We start from the raw sequence: 21,637 nt of genomic DNA on the forward strand, positions 1-21,637 counted from the left end.
TTTAACAAACAGGCCCATTGGTATTATAGATAAAGGGGATCTACAGTATAATGAGTTTAATCTACATTGAAAAAACATATTTGTGGTCGAGGACTCCATAGATGGCCACCAAAAAATATATGTTTCTCTGTATAGGCCGCAGCAGTACTCGGTTGTAATTCACTTTTTTCCCACTTGTGGCAGTAATGACAATCTCAACAAACAGAAAATGTCTGGACCTAAAGTCATAGAGAAGTTTAAGCGCCGAATTTATGACTAAAGTGGTAAAGCTGTAATTTTATGAACAGTTAAGTTAAGAAACATATTCATTATTAATTTAGTGTATTTATTTCGGCACATAATTATATGTACATGTATTTTCAAGTTATTAATAAGTCCCTTCTTATGCGGTATATTTGATTAGTACTTATTTTACGAATTAACCTGACCTAAGATTTATGGTTTATGTGTTAAATGAGTAATCATCTTTTTGATTTATACATGCTTTCGTATCATTTGACAAGCCCAATGCGGCCCCCCAAGTCACAACGTAGCCAGACTGCAAAACCCTGCAGAAAAAGGCATCCAAAACTACAAGCAAGTTCACGCCAAAATACATGAACCTCATGATTTGGTTCTTTGACATTGTTAAACATGAGTATCCAACATTGTAACAACATTTGTAAGTCAGAAAAGACTAAATTTATCATAGGTCCCCCTCAAGTGACATCGGCCTGCGCTACTAATTCTGAAGGCCCTGGGCACAGTACTTTGACATGGCAACACATACAAGATGAAATCTGATTGGACGTAAAAATCTAGCAGTGCAGTCAAAAGACACTCTGCAAAATGAAGAATAATAGACTGTATGGAATAACGAGTGCCGTTTAATGGAACAAATACTAGAAGTGAAGTTATGTCAGTGCTTTTGAAAGTGTTTAGGCCGGCAGAGAAGGCCTTGCTGGCCCTGAAATGGAGAGCCAAGCGTAATGTGACAGGGTTATTAATAAAGGATCTGTCAAGCCATATTTAATTGGACAATCACAGCAGCATATTTTGACTTTGCAGATGACGGCAGTCCTCCACTTCACCTGATCAGCTGCTCCGAGCAGCAGAGTACGGATCTTCTCAAGGTGGCGTTCATCAAGGTAAGTAACAAAATGACACACAGGAGTCCCTTCCACTGAGACACTAAAGATGACGCCGCTTTGACTGTTTTCATGTCGTCGTGCAGGCTGATCCTAGCGGGCCCAGCTTCCAAACACTGTTCAATAACACCGTACAAACGCTGAAGGTGGGACAAAGAAGCGCTTCCCTGGTTACCACAAGCCATATGTTTGTCCGTGCAGCCTGGACCTCAAGGTGTCGCTCTGCTGCAGGTGGAGTTTTCTTCCCTGGACTTCCTCCTTCATGCTAAAGCGTTGCTTGCAACCATCAACTTCCTGACCAGCGCGATGCCACCACAGCTGCTCTCTCCTCGCAACCCTGATGCAAGGAAGCAAGTGGAAAAGGGACGGGGCCGGACGGGTGAGTCGGAAGATGCTTGGTGCTTGTACATTCCATCAGTAAGCTAAGATTTTTAACTGCCCCTCCAGTGTCCAAAGGAGTTAAAAATGTTGAAGCGTTCAGCTTCAAGTTGTTTGCCATGTTGGGATGTTTCCACGTGGAGGTGTGTGACGACCGTCGTCGCATCGCCGACATTCGGGTCCAAGGTAGGAAATATGAAGGGAAGAATTTAGGGTTGTTTTTGTCGCTGTGATGTTTGTGCGCATGACTGTCGCCGCCCTGCAGGTATTGACGCGTCAGTGCTGGTGCAGGCGAAGCAGACGGAGGTGTTTGCCCGACTCCGAGACATTGTGGTCAGAGACGTCAACCCTCAAAGCATTCACACCAAGGTCTGTTTGTTGGAGTACCCATGAAGAACCACCCACTACATCTTGCTCACCGCAGTTCTGAACCTCAATGTTATCTTACTACTGTTTGTGTATTTATTATTTATAACAGTTGTGTCCAAAGTGCAGCCTGAGGGCTATTTGCGGCCTGCAGCTAATTCTTTAACGGCCCGCGGCCCATTCAAAAAAATATTCCAAAAAAAACCTTAAAAAGTGGCATGACAGAGCAGACCGGTGAAATGTAACAAGAAAAAAATGCAATGTTGACTCTAATAACGCTAAACTGCTATGCAGTCTGTTTTTTTTTTTCTTTAAAAATGTCATTAGTAAAAAAATAATAATTAATCAAAATTAATGTTGTTATAAATTATTGACCTAGTCATGGCCCCAATTCCTTCACATCAAAAATTCAGCTTTGAAATGTTTTTTGGGGAAAATAATGCATATTTTGTGTGTTTGCCATAAAAAACTAAGTTTTCTTTGACAAAAAGAGTATAAAACCAAACATTTTTTTAAAAACGTATAATCGAGATCAAACTTATTTTTAACACTTATGTGGGTGGGGCCCTTTTCTATCCCTAAAGATTTTGGTGGGAATTTTTTTTAACTGTCATTACTCAAAAATAATAATGAATAAAAATGAATGTTGTTATTGAATATTGACCTATTCAAAGCTCAAATGACTTCAGATCAAATAATTCATTTAGAATTTTTTTTTAGGAAAACATTGCATATTTTGTGTTTTTGACATTAAAAACCGAGTTTTCTTTAACACAAAAGGCATAAATTATAAAAATCCACTTAATATTGACCGATAGATCGAAAGTTGATCTGAAGTGGATTTAATGATCAAGATATTTAAGTGTTGAAAAAAAATATATTTTATAACTTATTTTTAAGATTTTTATGACTCGAAGGGAGTCCAAAAGGTGAAAAAAAATCTATATATTGTATTGTTTTTTATTATTAAATATATCAAAACAGCCCCCCGCATGATAGGATTTTTCAGTGTGCGGACCTCAGTGGAAAAAGTTTGGACACCCCTGATTTATAGGAGAGGATAGACTTTATTTATCCCACAATGGGCAAATGATGTGGCTGCAGTGCAGATTCAAAAATATTAGGTCAAAAAACACATGAAAACAAGTGGGACACATAAACAACACTAAAGAGGACAATTGTTCATTGCTCACTGGCATCCTGTCCTTCTTCACCAGGCGGTTTCCATCATGGGGGAGGAGGTGTTCAGCTTCCAAATGTTCTTGTTTTCGGGGGCGACCGAGGGGGACAACTACAGCGACATGTCCAAGGTGGACGGGAAAGTCACCATGCGTCTGGGCTGCATTCAGATCGTCTACCTGCACAAGTTCCTGATGTCCCTGCTGGTCAGACAACTGCACACAAACACAAACACATTCATACCCAGAAGCGCGTGGTCATGTACTCAAATCCTGACACGTGCTGAAGAACCGGCCGAAGGTTTCTCCCTCCTGCGCCCCTTCCTTCTGTCGCTCACACTTCCTGTCTTCTTTGTCATGTCTTTTGTCCTTTCAGGCTTCTTTTAGCTTTCATTGTGCGTCTGCTGACGAGGTATAGCCTGTAGCATGCGGCCACACCTTACCACGACACCCCATCACACCTTCACACCCCAGTAATCATTTGCTTGTCTTTGGTCCAAGAAAGCCTGTTTTTGTTTATAGATCTAACATATCATCTAAGATTTTTGATTCAGTCTTGGTTAGCTGCGAATTGTTCATTTAGATAATCTAAGTGACACTTCAACAGCAGACTTTCAAATCTCACATGCCGGATTATACTTGAACTTGAGCGTCTTTTTTAATTTATTTTTTTAAATAATTAAACCAGCCACTGTCCCGTAAACATAACTGAGAGCACTTCCATACATTAACCCCTCACAGTCATATGACCTGCCTGTTCCTTCTTCACTTCCTGCTTCATCCAGGCGGATTCATGAAGAATCAATTTTCTTTTAAAGGGGAATTGCTGTTTATCATTCACAATGTTTATGTAAGACAAGAACACATGTTTTTCTTTTTTCAATGCATTCTAACTCGTAAATAAATAAACGCTTACAAAAGTCAGCTAACAATGGAGCAAATCGTATTCGCTCTATTCCGCCTATCAAGCGCGCTAAAAAACATCCACCTCCATCAACATTTTATAATACAGGCTGTCAGTATACACTATATTGCCAAAAGTATTTGGCCACCCATCCAAATGATGAGAATCAAGTGTCCTAATCACTTGGCCCGGCCACAGGTGTATAAAATCAAGCACTTAGGCATGGAGACTGTTTCTACAAACATTTGTGAAAGAATGGGCCGCTCTCAGGAGCTCAGTGATTTCCAGCGTGGAACTGTCATAGGATGCCACCTGTGCAACAAATCCAGTCGTGAAATTTCCTAAATATTCCAAAGTCAACTGTGGGCTTTATTGTAAGAAAATGGAAGAGTTTGGGAACAACAGCAACTCAGCCACGAAGTGATAGGCCAAGTAAACTGACAGAGAGGGGTCAGCGGATGCTGAAGCGCATAGTGTAAAGAGGTCGCTGACTTTCTGCACAGTCAGTTTCTACAGAGCTCCAAACTTCATGTGACCTTCCAATTAGCCCACGTACAGTATGCAGAGAGCTTCATGGAATGGGTTTCCATGGCCAAGCAGCTGCATCTAAGCTATACATCACAAAGTCCAATTCAAAGCGTTGCAGTGGTGTAAAGCACGTCGCCACTGGACTCTAGAGCAGTGGAGACGCCTTCTTTGGAGTGATGAATCACGCTTTTCCATCTGGCAATCTGATGGACCAGCCTGGGTTTGGCGGTTGCCAGGAGAACGGTACATATCGGACTGCATTGTGCCGAGTGTGAAATTTGGTGGAGGAGTAATTATGGTGTGGGATTGTTTTTCAGGAGTTGGGCTTGGCCCCTTAGTTCCAGTGAAAGGAACTTTGAATGCTCCAGGATATCAAAACATTTTGGACAATTCCATGCTCCCAACCTTGTGGGAACAGTTTGGAGCGGGCCCCTTCCTCTTCCAACATGACTGTGCACCAGTGCACAAAGCAAGGTCCATAAAGACATGGATGACAGAGTCTGGTATGGATGAACTTGACTGGCCTGCACAGAGTCCTGACATGAACCCGATAGAATACCTTTGGGATGCATTAGAACGGAGACTGAGAGCCAGGCTTTCTCGACCAACATCAGTGTGTGACCTCACCAATGCGCTTTTAGAAGACTGGTCGAAAATTCCTATAAACACACTCCGCAACCTTGTGGACAGCCTTCCCAGAAGAGTTGGAACTGTAATAGCTGCAAAAGGTGGACCGACATCATATTGAACCCTATGGGTTAGGAATGGGATGGCACTTCAAGTTCATATGTGAGTCAAGGCAGGTGGCCAAATACTTTTGACAATATAGTGTATATAGTAACAGCCACATTCAGAATAACATGTAACCTTTACGTATTTTGCTCATTTTAAGCATACGGCGGTGTATTACTTTAACAGACTCATTAAAACGTTCGCTTTTACCTTGAACAACAACAACAACAACACTACTACTCATGGCCGATCTTGTGAGAGACCCTAAAGACTACTTTGGGACAAAGTTATGATCTAGAACCTTTTATTTTTTAGCATGAATATAGCTGGGTTGCGTATGACACAATATTTCTTCTTCACAGCCTAATTTGCAAGATGGTCAAGCTGCTTGAGCTTAGCATTAAAACAAGGGAGTGTAGAGTTTTATTTAGAAAATGCGGTATTGCTGTTCTGTTCTTGGATGTTCCAATTGTTGAAATGGAGAGATAGGTAAGAGCTTTGATGGAGCCGGGAAAGAAGTGGTTCATAAAGATAATAAAGTCAGGGAAAAAACGAAAGTTCGTCAAAGAAATAGGCTTTTATAAATATAATTTTCATCATCTTGTGGGATACAATCAGACCATGCTTGTGTCTGCAGCAATCACTTTGTGAAATGTTTGTTTGAACATTTGATTTGTTTGAGAAACTTTATTCTCGACTATATTAGTAGTTTTTGAGAGCTGAACTAGACGTAAAGCAAGGTTGCTATGTGTATATATAACTATGAAGAAGTGGCTGTGCAAATAAACTAACACCATGTTAAGTCTTTGTAATAAATATTGTGATTGTTGGTCCAATCCACCGTTTTTTTTTCTCGATTTTCATAACCGAAACAGTGTTTCCCATAAACTGCCAAGATACCTGTGGCAGTGGGGGCGTGGGCGTGGCTATGGGCGTGGTCACAATGACATCATCGAGCAATTTGCATAATTTACTACAATGATATGATTTTCTCTAAAAAGGCTCAAAAAATGTATATTTACTAATTAATAATAACAGTTTTGTTTTAAACGTCCATCCATCCATCCATTTTACAATATAATTACAACACTTTATGTACATATTTATATACAGATTTAAACAATAAGTTATTCACTGAAATATATTTGTTAATTGTGGTTCTTACAAAAAATATATCTTATAAAATATAAAAGCTATAATGTCTCTTAAAGCTCTGCCCCTTTAATTAGTGCATACTAAATAATTTAACTTTAGCCTACTACTACAACCATATTATTTACCAGCAACATAAAGTGAAACAGAGGCAGAGGTGTCCTGCCACAGTCAGTAACAAATAAACAGAAAACAGTAGTGGTCAAATACAAAAAAGGCAACAAGAGAAGTATCCTACACTTCTCTTTTGTAAAGTAAATCTGAACAGCCTATATGGGCATCTACATCAACTATATAATTTGCCTGAGAAGCTGGACAGGACAAAAAAAAAAATTTTTTTTATTTGTGGCGGACGTAATTCTTTCGTGGCGGGCCGCCACAAATAAATGAATGTGTGGGAAACACTGCGAAACTAAAAAGTTAGTTGTTGTGTGGGAAAACCAAGTGCTTTATTGGACACGGATGACCACAGTATAACGTCTTTGGTTTTATTTGTTAGCTTTATTAAAATATCCTTAATAGTATTAATAAACTACATGAATACATCTCTTGTAGTATAAACAGTATAAACTGAATCTTGATATCGCTAGCAAACATTGGTGTACAACAGGGAGATATACAGCTAAATGAGACAAAATATGAACTTCACACCATAAAAACAACTGCAGACATGAATTGTAGATGAGACTAATATTTGAAGCAGGAAATCAACCGGCATTCTTTTCTGGAGGTCTTCATCTCGTGGCGTCATGTCTGCCTGTCCTCTCTGATTCTTCTTCCAGATGTTTGTCGACAACTTTCAGACGGCCAAAGAAGCTTTGAGCAGCGCCACCGCTCAGGCAGCTGAGAAAGCGGCGTCCAGCGTTCGCGACTTTGCCCAGAAGAGTTTCCGTCTGTCCATGGACATCAAGCTGAAGGCGCCGCTCATCATTATCCCCCAGTCGTCCACCTCCCAGAATGCCGTGGTAGTGGATCTGGGTCTCATCAAGGTGTCGAACAGCTTCTCCTTGCTGCCAGCCGAAGGCTTCTCACTGCCGGCCGTGGTGGACAAGATGGACGTTCGTCTGACGCAGCTAAAGCTCTCCAGGTAGCCGCTACACGTCAGCATCAGAAACCAAACGCCACTGAACCGGCATTCCTCCACAGAACTACGCTGAGCAAAGACTCCTCACTGCCAGAGATTGAGATCCTGCAGCCAATCAACGTTGAGCTCCTCGTCACCAGGAACATGGCCGCCGCCTGGTACACCAAGATCCCCGGCGTCCACGTCCAAGGAGTCCTGCGGTCCCTGAAGGTAACACTTCTTGGGTGTAGTGTTGGCTTTGTGGTCGCAGCGACACTCACGTTAGGTGTGTCCGCCAGGTGGGTCTAGGAGAGGAAGACGTGAGTGTGCTGATGAAGGTTCTGCTGGAGAACATTGGAGAAGGAAGCAGGGAGCACAAAATGGACGCCAACCCACGCAAACCTCAAGGTGAGCATGATGGGAGATGATGGTAATGTTAAAATGAATCTCTTCTCTTCTGTGATTGGACCATTTATTTGCATCCACAGACACTGCGGAGCTTGCAGAGCGGCAGGTAGAGGTGACGTTGCCATCGGAACCTGGCGGCGGCGCCATCGCTAACGGCGGTCCCTGTGAAAACACCGTCAACGTCCTGCTCAACTTTGAAGTCCAAGAGGTAGTGTGGCGGCGTGAGGGTGCCGGATGTTGGATGGTGGTTGACATAGGTTGTCCTTCAAGGTTCTGCTGACTGTGAAGAAAAAGAAGCCCGGCGAGCAGAAGGAATCTCCTTTCTTGGTCTTCACCCTTGCTCACCTGGGCGTGGACACTAAAGTCAGGAAGTACGACACCTGTGCCACCACCTACATCAAGAAGATGCTCCTCACCTGTTTGGAGTTCAAAGGTCAGCGGTTGCCCTCTTTTCACCTACTTCATATTCTAACTTTGTCGACACCCCTTGTCCGTGGCACCAGACGCCAACGGCGAGCCGCTGTGTCTCGTCAACTCATCGGTGGGGTCTGGAGCCGAGCTGCTCAAAGTGCAGTACTTCAAGGTGATGACATCACTGATCACCTGATCTCACCAGGCAGGGATGGGCAAGGCACTCAATTTGACTTAATTGGTTATTGAGAAAAATTGACCATGGATTATTATGCCCTTTCCTAGCACCAGGTGTATTGTGGGACGTAGGTGCTGCCAACCTAGTTGACAGCAAAGTAAAAATTCGGACTGTCTTTATCTTAACGATTTTTCCACAACTTCAGGCTGATCGCCACGGACCCAATTTCTCCAGCGTGTACAAGAACACAGAGCAAATGATTAACGTGAGTACAGTACATACAAATACGTATGAGAAAATGTAACATTAGATTTTCTCCACTGAGAACCGCAAACTGAAAAATCAAAGCATGCGTTTTCTACCATTTTTATATTTTTTATTTTCAAAACCAGTACAGTATATAAACTTTTTGAACCTTTAGGTCTCTATTCAAATTTGGTCCAAGGTACCTGGATGGGTCTCTGTCATAAACATTTTTTAAATAAATCATCAATTTTTTTTCTATTCAACGCTTGAATCTCTATTTCAACTTTAGAAGGTCTATCTGATGATATAAAGTTTTTTTAAAGTTTTTTTTATGTTTTATTCCCTTTTGGTCAAAATCCTGTTTTTATGGCAAAAGCACAAAATATGTAATGTTTTCCCCCAAAAAATGTCAAAGTGGAATATTTGATATGAAGTAATTGGAGCCTTAATAATTAATCACAACACTGATTTTCATGTATTATTATTTTTTAAATGACAGTTTTTTTTATTTTTTATTAAATCCTACTTAAATTATTGGAAATCCAAAAGGGCCCCACTCATAAAAGAGTGAAAAATAAGTCATGCATTTTTTACTTCCGCTGCTTAAGTCTCCAGATAAGGCCTAGCCTCTCATGCGGCTCTTATGAGTTGACATAGAGGTTTTGAGTAGTGCAATAAATAAATAAATAGTTTTTGTTTTTTCCCCCGCCATCACAGCTATTTGAGTGTACAGCAAAGTAACAAAAATATAGGAATATTTCAGCTTCAAATTGGATGGGCAATGTATGCCCATTAACACGGACGAACAAGCAAAATGCGGTGATCACGTGATGGCAACAAACAAAAAGACAACCCAACCCCGTTTTTTAACTGGCAAAAAAATGCACTTTAAGATGTTTAATATTTATTGAAATTATTATTATTACCTGGACAGATGTCATTAGCACATTTCAAATCTTCAGCGCCTTGGACTTGGTGGAACTTTGACCTTGCCTGTGTGAGACATTGAGACTGGCCTGTGGTCTTAGGACTGTAGGAGGCAATTTCTGTCATTATCATGTTGGTGTGTGACATTTACAGTAAATCTGGCTAAGCAGAGGTGCGCGTGTGTGTACTACTACTACTACTACTACTACTACTACGAGGGAATAATGAACAACAAATCAAATAAGTGACAAGCTTGCAATCCTACAATACAATTATATGTTTTTGTTATTTTTTTTCATAACACAAATGGCCAGGTTTTGTCAATAATAATTACCAATAATCATTTTTCATTACAAAAATCCGCCAATAGGTGAGGGATCCACTGTAATGCCATAGTCGCTCCAACAGACCACCTCGTCAGAGTACAGTACAGTACATCTTCTCCAATTGTCCTCCCTTTCAGGTGACTTTCGCCTCGCTCGACCTCATGCTCCACACCCAAGCTCTCCTGTCTGCCGTCAACTTCCTGTCAGGAGCGCTGTCTTCAGGCAGCATGGCGTCTTCGGAGAAAACTGTTAGGCTCAAAGCGGAAGACAGCAAAATGATGACCACCAAGTCGAGTACGTACAAAGTCACAGCAGTACATTTTCACAAGAGAGACTCTTACAGTTCAGTTCTGTTCAGTTTCAGTTTATTTTGAACATGCATACGATACAATGTAATGCATCACATATTCCCTGTTGTTTCATTACAGCATGTCCGAAAAGGAGTAGGTAGAAGCAGAGCTTATTTAATCCTACTCCTTTTCATATTTTAGCAATTTTATCCCATTTCCTTGTTCTCTGTAACCGAACAGTGAATAAATAAATAATTAATATACCATAGTAAGCAAACAAATATTAAATGTATAAATAATCATTATCTAAAAAAAAATAAAGGTTCAAGATGTTCATCATATTTGTTCTTCTATGTACTTTGTGAACACTTGTAGTTTGAACAGTCTCTTAAACTGTATCATATTGATTCTTTGTTTGATTTCTTTGGTTAATCAATTCAATATTTCAATTCCACATACTGATATGCTAAAGGTTTTAAGTGTTGTACGCGCATACAAATTTTTTAAATTATATTTTTTTCTAAGGTTATATTTCTCTTCTTTGTTGAGCAGAACTGTTGTACATTCTTGGGTAGCAGGTAATAGTTTGCTCTGTACATAATTTTAGCTGTTTGCAAATTCTCCAAATTGTTGAATTTCAATATTTGTGGTTCAATAAATAAAGGGTTTGTATGTTCTCTATATCCAACATTATGTATTATTCTAATTGATCTTTTTTGTAACACTATTAGTGAATGAAGTGTACTTTTGTAGCAGCTTCCCCATAATTCTACACAATAACTCAGATATGGTAACACTAGCGAGCAGTAGAGAATATGAAATGAATTTTGGTCCAGAGCATATTTTGCTTTATTCATTATTGATGTATTTCTTGCTACTTTATGTTGTATATTTTTTACATGAGGATTCAAGTTCATTTTATCATCTATTATTACACCCAAAAATGTGTTTTCTTTTACCCTTTCAATGTCTACTCCGTCTATTTGTATTTGTGTTTGACTTTCCCTTCTATTGTTACCAAATAACATTATTTTAGTTAGTTTGTTTTTGTCAAACCATCTTTTTAATATGTTAATTTCTTCTGTTATTATTTGTATTAGCTTTTGTGTGTTCTCTCCTGAACAAAACGCAGTTGTATCAGTTGTATAGTGGATAAACTCCTTTTTTTTGTTTCTGTCAGACGTGTCCACGTCGCCCGCACATAGCAAGGTAATCGACCTGAAGGTGATGGTGACACTAGGGGCCTTCAACGTCCTGGTGTGTGACCAGAGCAGCAACATGGCCGACATCAAAATCCAAGGTACCAAGTCACAGCACTTTGGAGTCCATCTTTTACATCAGGGGTGTCCAAAGTGTGGCCCGGGGGCCATTTGCGGCCCATAGCTAATATTTTAACAACCCGCGGCACATTTTAAAAATACTGTTAAAAAATAAGTGGAATAAAAGAGCAAACAAGTGAAATGTTACGTGATAAAGTTGCAATGTTCACTCTGATGACACAAAGATGCCATGCAGGCTGTGTTTGTCTTTTAAAGTGTAATTGCTCAAAAATAATAATAAATCAAAATCAATGTTATGTATTATTTAAGTATTCAAGGCTCCTATTACTTCACATCAAAAATTACACTTTGAAATATTTTTTGGGGGAAATATTACATATTGTGCATTATTATTCTTTGACAAAAAGGGCATAAAACAAACCAAAAAATATGAAAAAATAATAAAAACTTGTTATCGACAAATAGATCTGAAGTTAATGTAGAGAGTTAATTGAAATTGAAAGTTAAAAAACAAAGAAAAGAAAAAAAGATTTAAACCTTTTTTTAACACTTTTGGATTCCCAAGAATTTTAGTTAGATTTTTTTTTTAAGCTGTCATTGCTTAAACAGTAACAATGAATTAAAATCAGTGTTGTCATGAATTGTTGACCTTTTTAAGACTCCAAATACCTTAGATATAATATTCCACTTAGAATTTTTTTTTGCGGGGAAATATTTTTTACTTCTGCCATAAAAAACAGGGTTTTGACAAAAGGGACATACAATGTTAAAAAAATAACTTTATTTTAACAGATACCTGAAATTGAGCTAGACATTTAAGCATTGAATTAAAAAAAATATATGACTTATTTTTAACAATTTAATGACTGAGACCTTTCTGGTCCCTCGGAACAAACTTTAAGGGAGCTCTGAGAGTAAAAACAAAAAAAAATCTGTATATTTTATTAGTTTTTAAAATGTAAAATATTAACATAGTTGCTTTGATTCTTCAGTGGAAAACGTTTGGACACCCCAGTTTTACGTGTTTGTTTTGACATGTTCACTTGACATGTTCTACAGGTATAAACGGCTCGCTGCTGGTGCAAGGACCGCAGACTCACATGTCAGCACGCCTGAAGGACTTCATTGTCCTCAATGTGGATCCTGCAAGCATCCACAAGAAGGTCATATATGGACCTTTATTTTACAGCAATGAATGAGAAAGTTGGAAATCATCAGTGTCTCCGCAAACGTTTTCTTTGCGAATGAAGTTCACCGGCCGCATGTGTTCTGCCATCCTCAGGCCATCTCCATCGTGGGCGATGAGGTGTTCAGTTTCTCCATGAGTCTGACTCCCAATGCCACTGAAGGCTCTGGATACGCAGACACGGCCAAAACCGACGGCCGTGTGAAGCTGAACGTGGGCTGCATCCAGGTGGTCTACCTGCACAAGCTGGTCATGTCGCTGCTGGTGAGTCTCAGCTGTGTCCTCTTTTCAGTAAAAGTCGCTTTTTAACACGTTTTAGCTCATCACTTTGTTCGTTTTGAATATTATGACGTCCACAATGGATGTGGCTCACTTCGGTGTCAATGACCTTGCCTCTAGAACTTCACCAACAACTTCCAGACAGCCAAGGGAGCTCTAAGTGCCGCCACAGCTCAGGCAGCGGAGAGGGCGGCATCCAGTGTCCGGGATTTTGCTCAGAAAAGCTTCCGCCTTTCCTTGGACGTCAAACTGAAGGCGCCACTCATCATCATCCCCCAATCATCCACCTCCCATGATGCCCTCGTGATAGACCTGGGTTTGATCACAGTGGCAAACACCTTCTCCCTCCTGCCAGTTGACGGATGCCCCCTCCCCGCCGTCATCGACAACATGGACATTCAGCTGACACAGCTAAAACTATCCAGGTCAGTCCCGCAATAGAAAATAAGACAAGCTGAAAAGATCCACCTTCGGAAACCGTGATGGGTGAACGAAGCGCTCCTTTGCAGAGTGACTTGTTGGATAATGTCTGTTGTCCTTCAGGATCTGTTTGGATCAGACTTTGGGTCGACCCTCCAGCGATCTGCTGGAACCCGTCAACCTGCACTTGAGGGTCAACAGGAACTTGGCAGCATCCTGGTACAAGAAGATGGCTGCTGTGGAGGTGGACGGCGACCTTAAGCCAATGAAGGTAGGAAGAGGAGGAGGTTCGGTATTATTTCGGAAGAATGGGGGATCAGTCTGAAAGGGCAGGAGGATCAGTATATGATGAGTTTCAGGAGGATGTTTTTTAGGGAAGTGGATTGTTTGTGCAAAAAGACGATGAAACTCATTTGTGGTGATTTGATGCTAAGGCTAACTCGTCTCTCGTTGTCCCTGCATCCAGTCCATGTGTCATCATCCGAAGGTATTGTGTGTCCTCAGGTCTCCTGGAGAGTATTATCGCTAATATTGCTAGTCTGAGAGTTACCCTTCCTTTCAAGTTCCACTTGTACCTGTGATCCTTTAAAACAAGGCTGTCCAAACTACAAACTATGGCCCGTCGGCCAAGTGCGGCCCACCAGCCTCTTCAATTTGGCCTGCGAGACATCATGAGTTCAACAAAGCATCGCACTGCGGAGTGCTCTTAAATTAATCTTAATTACCCCGATTACTACATATTTACTGCCATCTTGGGGACAATGTGAGTAAATCAGATCTATGACCCTTGAAAGCACTTTGAAATAGTAGCACAGCATTTACTTATATGACACAATCCAAACAACCTTCTTTGTCATGGTGCAAAAAAAATATGCAACTAACATAGAGGTCCACACACAACACAACCTGCTAACTGAACATCGTGGATATTATGAAAACACCATAAAATAGTAGAAAATTACACCCATTTAAATCCATAAGAGTGCATGATGGGAAAATGTAAAACACTCTCCACACTCATCCAAGTTTGGCGCATTTTAGCTGCTTGATATTTCTGATTGATTACAAAACTTTAAGGTCGTCACAGAAGTATAAAAGGTAGGAGTCAAACTTTCACATACTCTTAATATTCATTTATATCAATTATGTATCCATTTTATTAATCATATTCAGTTATATATATATATAGTGTTTTATACATACATATATATATATATATATATATATATATATATATATATATATATATATATATATATATATATATATATATATATATATATATATATATATATATATATAGCTATATATATATATATAGCTATATATATATATAGCTATATATATATATATATATATAGCTATATATATATATAGCTATATATATATATATATATATATAGCTATATATATATATATATATATATAGCTATATATATATATATATATATAGCTATATATATATATAGCTATATATATATATATATATAGCTATATATATATATATATAGCTATATATATATATATAGCTATATATATATATATATAGCTATATATATATATATATATATATATATATATATAGCTATATATATATATATATATATATAGCTATATATATATATATATATAGCTATATATATATATATATATATATAGCTATATATAGCTATATATATATATATATAGCTATATATAGCTATATATATATATATATATATATAGCTATATATATATATATATATATATATATATATATATATATATATATATATATATATATATATAGCTATATATATATATATATGTATATATATATATATATATATAGCTATATATATATATATATGTATATATATATATATATATATAGCTATATATATATATATATAGCCGTATGTATGTATGTGTTACTTTACATGCAGTCGGCTGGCCAAATTCTTTAAGCTCAATGCAGCCCCCAAGTCAACAGGTTTGGACATCCATGCTTTAAAAGTTGTTTCTACGTGTCAAAGGAAAATCTTTCTTCCAAAACGTTGGTCCACGCTTGTTTTGTGATCTTGGACTGTTCAGAAGGACTGGGTTTCAGTTTCAGACCAACCCCATCCTCCTTGGAACTATCTTTGATGCTGAGAAACATCCAGAGACTCCCTGGCTATAGTTTAGAAAACCAGAACAGTCTACTTAGGCTAAACTAGGGCCTTGGATCCCTCTCATCTGATCTGATCACTCATGCTTCGGTGTTCTATATCGCTTGGCCCTGTAGGTGGAGATTAGCCAGGAAGATCTTAAGGTGCTGCTGAAGATTCTCACAGAGAACCTTGCAGAGGCTGCTCAAATGGAACCAAGTGCCCCAAAACCAGAAGCAAGTCTACCCCTGCAAGCACCTGTTGGCCCTCAGACAGGTCTCAAAAGGGTTTATCTTCTTCATGTTTTGTAGTTTGTTCCAACAAACATGAAGATATTTTAAATACTTACAATCCTGCTGATGTGTTGGTGCTTCAGGTGGCGCTGAGAAGCTACGTGTGAATTTGGACGAAAAGGATGAAACTTTGGAGTCTGTGAAGTTTAACTTCAGCATTGAATCTCTTGGTTTGGTTCTGTACAGAGATGAAGCCAAACAGGTTGGTGAAGAAACCTCAATTGATTGTATTCTTTTCAGACAAGAGCTGAATTCCGAAGTTTAAAAATTTGAAACAAGGATCCAGACGCTTCATCTTAGATTTAACACATTTAGCGTGAACCTGTGGAAACAGAACTTCTTCTTAAAGAGCTATAATTGACATCAAATAGTATCTGTATCATATCAATCACGTGCTCCACGATTAGGTGATTTGGTTCAATATACCGGCAGTCTGAGTCTCAGTGGTCTGTCCTGCAGTCTTCCGGCGTCCAGCACCAGGAGAACCTCCGCCTGGGGGAGTTTGCCCTCCACCTCTTGAAGGCTTCAGGGAAGATCCGTAACAACGGCAGCATAGAGATCAGCACCATCCTGACTAACTGCATTCTGGATGACCAGAGGACGGGCATGGAGAGGGTGACCTCACGGTTAGTCCGCCTATGTCCAGTTTGAGCACAAGTCACATGGTGGTCATTTTGGTTTCGCCGAAACTAAACATTTACCCGCAGGATGGTCGGCCGGCAAGACTCTGATAGCTCCGAAGTGATGATCGATGTGACGTACCGGCAATGTGCTGGGGAACGCGAGGTGGTGGCCGTACTGCAGAAACTCTATGTGTGTGCCAGCGTGGAGTTCCTGATGGCCGTTGCAGATTTCTTCCTCCAGGCTCTGCCGCAGGTGCCGACTCACGGTGTCAGCTCAGCACCGAGTGATAGGTTGGCCCTCAAACAGGTGGCAGAAACTCAAACTGATGTGAAGAACGGTAAGAAACAGACAGGGAAGACCTCCGATGTTTCAAAATAAGAACATGCATTCTGTAGCTGTTAATTTATTCAGTTATCCATCTTATTTGGGCGAACGAGACAGAAAAGATAGAGGCAAAGGACTGAACTCTGAGGCACACCACAACTAAATAAAATGTAAACTCATTGAAGGGTTAATAAAGTTAGAGCTAAACCTAAAATTGTTTACGTTTGCTGCCTTTGCCCTTATTCTTAAATGTGTTCAGTCCCAAATAATAATCAGTAATCCAGATGCTTCATTGATATCAAGAAAACCAAGTTCTTAAGATGCTAACATGCAAAAACTTTTTTTTTCTTTCACTCTGCAGCGTCCATGACGAGGACACGTGTCCGTGCGGTGGTTGTGGACCCAGAGGTGGTGTTTGTGGCCAACCTCATGAAGGCCGACGCCCCCTCCCTGGTTGTGTCTTTCCAGTGTGACTTCAACATGCAGGTGGAGGATGACTGTGCCCAGACCATGAGAGCTAACTTGAGAGCACTCAGGGTCCTGGCCTGTCCTTTCATCCGCAACAAGCAGGACAAAGCCGTAACCACGGTAACTTTTCCCAAAGTGATGATGTGTGGGAATGTTTTAGTAAGGACTGAACCACCTATTATAATGGTTTAATGACAGTCTGCTTAGGAAGAGTGGACTGTATATCAGGGGTGTCCAAACATTTTCCACTGAAAAATCACAGCATGAGGGGGCCATTTTGATATTTTTCATTTTCCAAACCAATACAACATGAAGATTTTTTTAACCTTTAGGGCTCTCCTCAAATTTGGTCCCGGTAACCCCGAAGGGTCTCAGTCTTAAAAAGATTAAAAATAAGTCATGTATTATATTCTTTTTTTACTCAACACTTAAATCTCTAGATCAATTTCAGAAGTATAACTGTAAATATAACGTTTTGTTTTTTTAAATGTTTTATGCCATTTTTTGTCAAAACTTTGTTTTTTATGGCAAAAGCACACAATATGCAATTTTTCCCCCCATGGAACCTTAAATAGGTCAATAATTCATACCAAAATGTATTTTAATTTGTTTTTTATTTATTAAAAAAAATACCACTAAAATCCAAAAGGGACCCACTCCTCAAAGTCTTAAAAATAAGTCGTACATTAAATTTTTTACTTTTAACGCATAAGTCTCTAGATCAACTTCAGTTCTATTTGTCGATTATAAGTTGATATTTTTTATGTATTTATTTTGTTTATTTGTAAAAAAAAAAAAAAAAAAAAAGTTTTATTTGGCAAATACACAAATTATGCAATTTATTTCCCCAAAAAATATTTCAAAGTGGTGAATCTTAGATGTGAAGTAATTGGCACCTTGGATAAGTCAATAATGCATAACAGCGTTGATTGTGATTCAATATTATTTTTTGAGCAATGACAGTTTTAAAGAAAAAAACAGCTTGATTGTCAGCTTTGTGTTATTATAGTCAACATGGCAACTTGTTCTCGTTACATTTCAACTGTTTGCTTTTATCTTTTTTCTTTTATAGTATTTTTACAATGTGCCGTGGGCTGTTAAAACATTATCTATGGGCTACACTTTTGACACCCTTGGTGTATATGAACGTGAAAAGGGAGGAATCTCCTGACTGAGGTGACATGCTGACTTTGGTCAAATAGGTGTTGAGGCCCTGCTCCGTTGTCCTGGAAACCAAAAAAAATCCCAGCCAGCCACTAAGCGGCTCAGTGACGGTGGAAGAGGTCATTGTCAAGGTAAAAAAAAATAGTTATAATGATGTTTTATTATGTAGAGTTATGGATCGCGATGTCCTCATCACGTCTTTCGGCAGATCTCACCTTTCATCCTCAACACAGTCAGCACCATAACAGCGGCCATGACAGCGAAGAAGAGCGGCGAGCAGAGCCATGACTTGCGGCCGGATGTCAGCACCCTGTGGTCTGTCAGAAACATCTACACGTGTAACTTCTGGTTTCTGGGAGTGGACCAGGCCACCGAGGTCACAGAGAGCTTCAGAGACCAGGATGGACTGAATGTGGGCGAGCGCTTTGCCGCCGAGGTCAAAGTAAGACTTTCCAGCTTCTGGAAAAAACTTTTTTATCTCAAAGGCTGATCTTTTGGTGTCCTTGATTATGTGTTCTTTCCTCGCAGGTCATCCAGGTGACGCTGGAATCTGGTCTAGGTCATCGCACCGTCCCCCTGCTGCTGGCAGAGTCCTCCTTTAACGGCTCTGCCCAAAACTGGTCATCTTTGCTGCAGCTGAAAGCCAACATGACGCTGGAGGTAGTAAATGCTCACCCTACCATACATACATCCATCTGTCAAACGTCATGGCTGCACAATAATAAGAGCCATGGAACTCGTTTTTGTGCAGGTGAACTACTTTAACGAGATCCATGCCGTGTGGGAGCCTCTGATTGAACGAGTCGACGGCGGCACACGCAGATGGAACCTGGACCTTGAGGTGCCACTGTTAGCTTTTAAATGCTGATGCTAACTGCTATCTGTTTTTGCTAACAGAGCTGCTGTGTTTAGAAATACATCAAATGTGCAGCTAACCATGTCAGAGAGTGTCGAAAAGAGTCAAAGTGGATGTGATGAAGCACATTTTCTGTTTCTCAGTTTCATTACAGTCTGCTGTTTTTGGTCCTGCAGATAAAAAGCAATGCAGTTCAGGACAAGAGTCCTGTCCATGGAGACGACTTTGTCATCCTCCCTGAACCTCTTACGGCCATCAACATCTGCTCCACCGACACCATGAACGTAACAATGACCCAGTGCACTGTCAACGTCTTCAACAACCTGGCTAAGGTAAGACAACTAATAATTACATCATCCCTGCAGTAAAACATGTAGTAAGTACAACCTTGCATACTCCTAATAACTACTGTACATTATTCCCAAGTTTTATCGAGATAAGGTAAACTTCTTCATAACTACAGTGCATGATCTTAATAATACAATGAAAATGGATAAGTCGGTCATGCTTATGTCCACAAAACGTCACCTGGGGCCTCATGTATGAAAGGGAAACCACACTTTTTTTTAAAATGTTGCCTATTGTTCACAATCATTATGAAAGACATGACGACGGATGGATTTTTTTATTTAATACATTCTAAATATTAATTAAACTTAAATAAAAGTCTGCTAATAGCGGAGCCAATGGGAGCTCCACTATTTTGCCCATAAAATCCAATAAATAACCATCCAAAAAGCGCTAACAATTTACATTTCGTGACTTGCATTGTTAACCAAGTATTAGTGATATTGTTATTACCAGCGCTAACACAGACAAACTATTTATAGTGGCGCCGTGATCACAAGCCTGTGGGCCAATGTTTACATCATCATGTGGTCTGCTGCTTCCTTGCTTCCTTGCTCCTTGGAAGTTTATTGTAAAACATAAATCATGCATTTCACCTGGAAAGTACATGTCTGAGTAGGTATTCCGACAAGTTGGTGCACTTTGGCAGCCGTTTAGGACCTGGAGCTGGCGAGAAAGACACGAAAAGCGCTTGTTTCCCACTGCCCCACCACCCCATTTTTTTGTGATGATTATGAAACATTTTTCATCTAAATGGGAACATACTAGCAGTCGGCATCCCAATGACAGCAGACATTGCACAGTAAGTGATGTTTTATTATGTTTGTTGGCTCTCATAAAGTCTGCAGTGAGTGATGAAGAGAAAAAAAAAAGAAAACGTCGTGATGGGCTTTTGAAATTAATGCGCCGCAAAAGCTTAAAATAAGCAAAATACATAAATCTTATTATAATTGTGCCTGTTACTATATTACATATATACTTACATTATGTATATAAAACCGTAATGGAGGTGTTTGGATGTTTTTTAAAGGGCTTTGTAGGTCGGAATTGCGCTGTTACTATAGGCTCCATTGTAAGCGGACTTTGATTGCATTTGTTTGATATTCAGAATGCAAAAAAAAAATCCATCGTCATGTCTCTCATAATGATTGTGAACAATAGGCAAAATTCCCCAAAAATTGCAGTCCCCTTTAAGACTTGTGTGGATTTCCTACTTAACACACAAAAACATTCAGATTCAATGAAGTGTGCACACGCATAAATCCAAGCACATTTATTTTGTACGTCCCAATTAACGTAGAATTAAAGCGCACGTGTTGGAGTGGCCCGCCACTCCCCATCTACGGCCACATTTAAATACTCAAATCATATTTAAATTAGCCAAGTGCCTGAGATCCAGCGCTCCACACAGTCAGAAAACACAAAGATAACGAGCAAGACAGCAAAAAAGAAGAATTTCACGGACAATGAGTTGGAGGTGCTTCTTGTTGGAGTAGTATATTCTTCTACTATTGTTGAAAACAGCAAGCTGCCAACTTTAACCACTAACTCGTAATGATGCTGTAAAGAAGGGGTACAACATTTGGGAGGCACATGTGCTTCCCGTTAGGTTAATATTAGGACAATTACATCAATAAATGCACTCACCAACTAGTAACAAGTAATCTAATTAATTACTTTTATATACATTACAAAACCTTAGTGAGACGTTTGATGTAATATGGCATGCTACTTTTGATGTGGTTGTATGTCAACAAGACAGCGTCAGAAGTACAGAAAGTTCAATGCAGGAAATATATTTTTGCTAATGAAAGTAATAACTATCACCGCACTAAAGTTAACTTGATATTAAATAGAAGGAGGCAACATCACACAGCAAATATCACACAAGTACACTCACTCATACACACAATGCTACTACGAGGGAATAATGAGCAACAAATCAATGTTCAAAGTGACAAACTTGCAATGCTACAATACACCGTTTGTGAACATGAGTCTACAGCCACCCAAGCACAGTCAATCTCTTTATTAACTAGTGCGAACACAATT

General features: G+C 39.4%; 1 protein-coding gene across 4 annotated transcripts in view; it reads left to right on the top strand.

Moving 5' to 3' along the window:
- The window catches only part of vps13c (vacuolar protein sorting 13 homolog C), a 93,595-nt gene that overhangs the window by 26,967 nt on the left and 44,991 nt on the right, over positions 1-21,637 (top strand). For all 4 annotated transcript variants that reach the window (XM_062023006.1, XM_062023024.1, XM_062023016.1 and 1 more), the window contains 29 exons: positions 1,048-1,127; positions 1,214-1,273; positions 1,359-1,506; positions 1,575-1,691; positions 1,771-1,874; positions 3,089-3,256; positions 7,148-7,452; positions 7,512-7,659; positions 7,728-7,836; positions 7,917-8,044; positions 8,107-8,269; positions 8,340-8,419; positions 8,631-8,690; positions 10,062-10,218; positions 11,395-11,514; positions 12,554-12,657; positions 12,777-12,944; positions 13,080-13,384; positions 13,503-13,650; positions 15,646-15,784; positions 15,885-16,003; positions 16,261-16,427; positions 16,509-16,762; positions 17,111-17,337; positions 18,420-18,512; positions 18,590-18,823; positions 18,910-19,041; positions 19,133-19,222; positions 19,414-19,569. In XM_062023006.1, coding sequence (XP_061878990.1) covers positions 1,048-1,127; positions 1,214-1,273; positions 1,359-1,506; positions 1,575-1,691; positions 1,771-1,874; positions 3,089-3,256; positions 7,148-7,452; positions 7,512-7,659; positions 7,728-7,836; positions 7,917-8,044; positions 8,107-8,269; positions 8,340-8,419; positions 8,631-8,690; positions 10,062-10,218; positions 11,395-11,514; positions 12,554-12,657; positions 12,777-12,944; positions 13,080-13,384; positions 13,503-13,650; positions 15,646-15,784; positions 15,885-16,003; positions 16,261-16,427; positions 16,509-16,762; positions 17,111-17,337; positions 18,420-18,512; positions 18,590-18,823; positions 18,910-19,041; positions 19,133-19,222; positions 19,414-19,569 — 4,283 coding nt within the window. The remainder of the gene's footprint in view (positions 1-1,047; positions 1,128-1,213; positions 1,274-1,358; positions 1,507-1,574; positions 1,692-1,770; positions 1,875-3,088; positions 3,257-7,147; positions 7,453-7,511; positions 7,660-7,727; positions 7,837-7,916; positions 8,045-8,106; positions 8,270-8,339; positions 8,420-8,630; positions 8,691-10,061; positions 10,219-11,394; positions 11,515-12,553; positions 12,658-12,776; positions 12,945-13,079; positions 13,385-13,502; positions 13,651-15,645; positions 15,785-15,884; positions 16,004-16,260; positions 16,428-16,508; positions 16,763-17,110; positions 17,338-18,419; positions 18,513-18,589; positions 18,824-18,909; positions 19,042-19,132; positions 19,223-19,413; positions 19,570-21,637) is intronic.

Source organism: Entelurus aequoreus, linkage group LG02 (assembly GCF_033978785.1).
Source record: "Entelurus aequoreus isolate RoL-2023_Sb linkage group LG02, RoL_Eaeq_v1.1, whole genome shotgun sequence".
NCBI classification, from domain to species: domain Eukaryota; kingdom Metazoa; phylum Chordata; class Actinopteri; order Syngnathiformes; family Syngnathidae; genus Entelurus; species Entelurus aequoreus.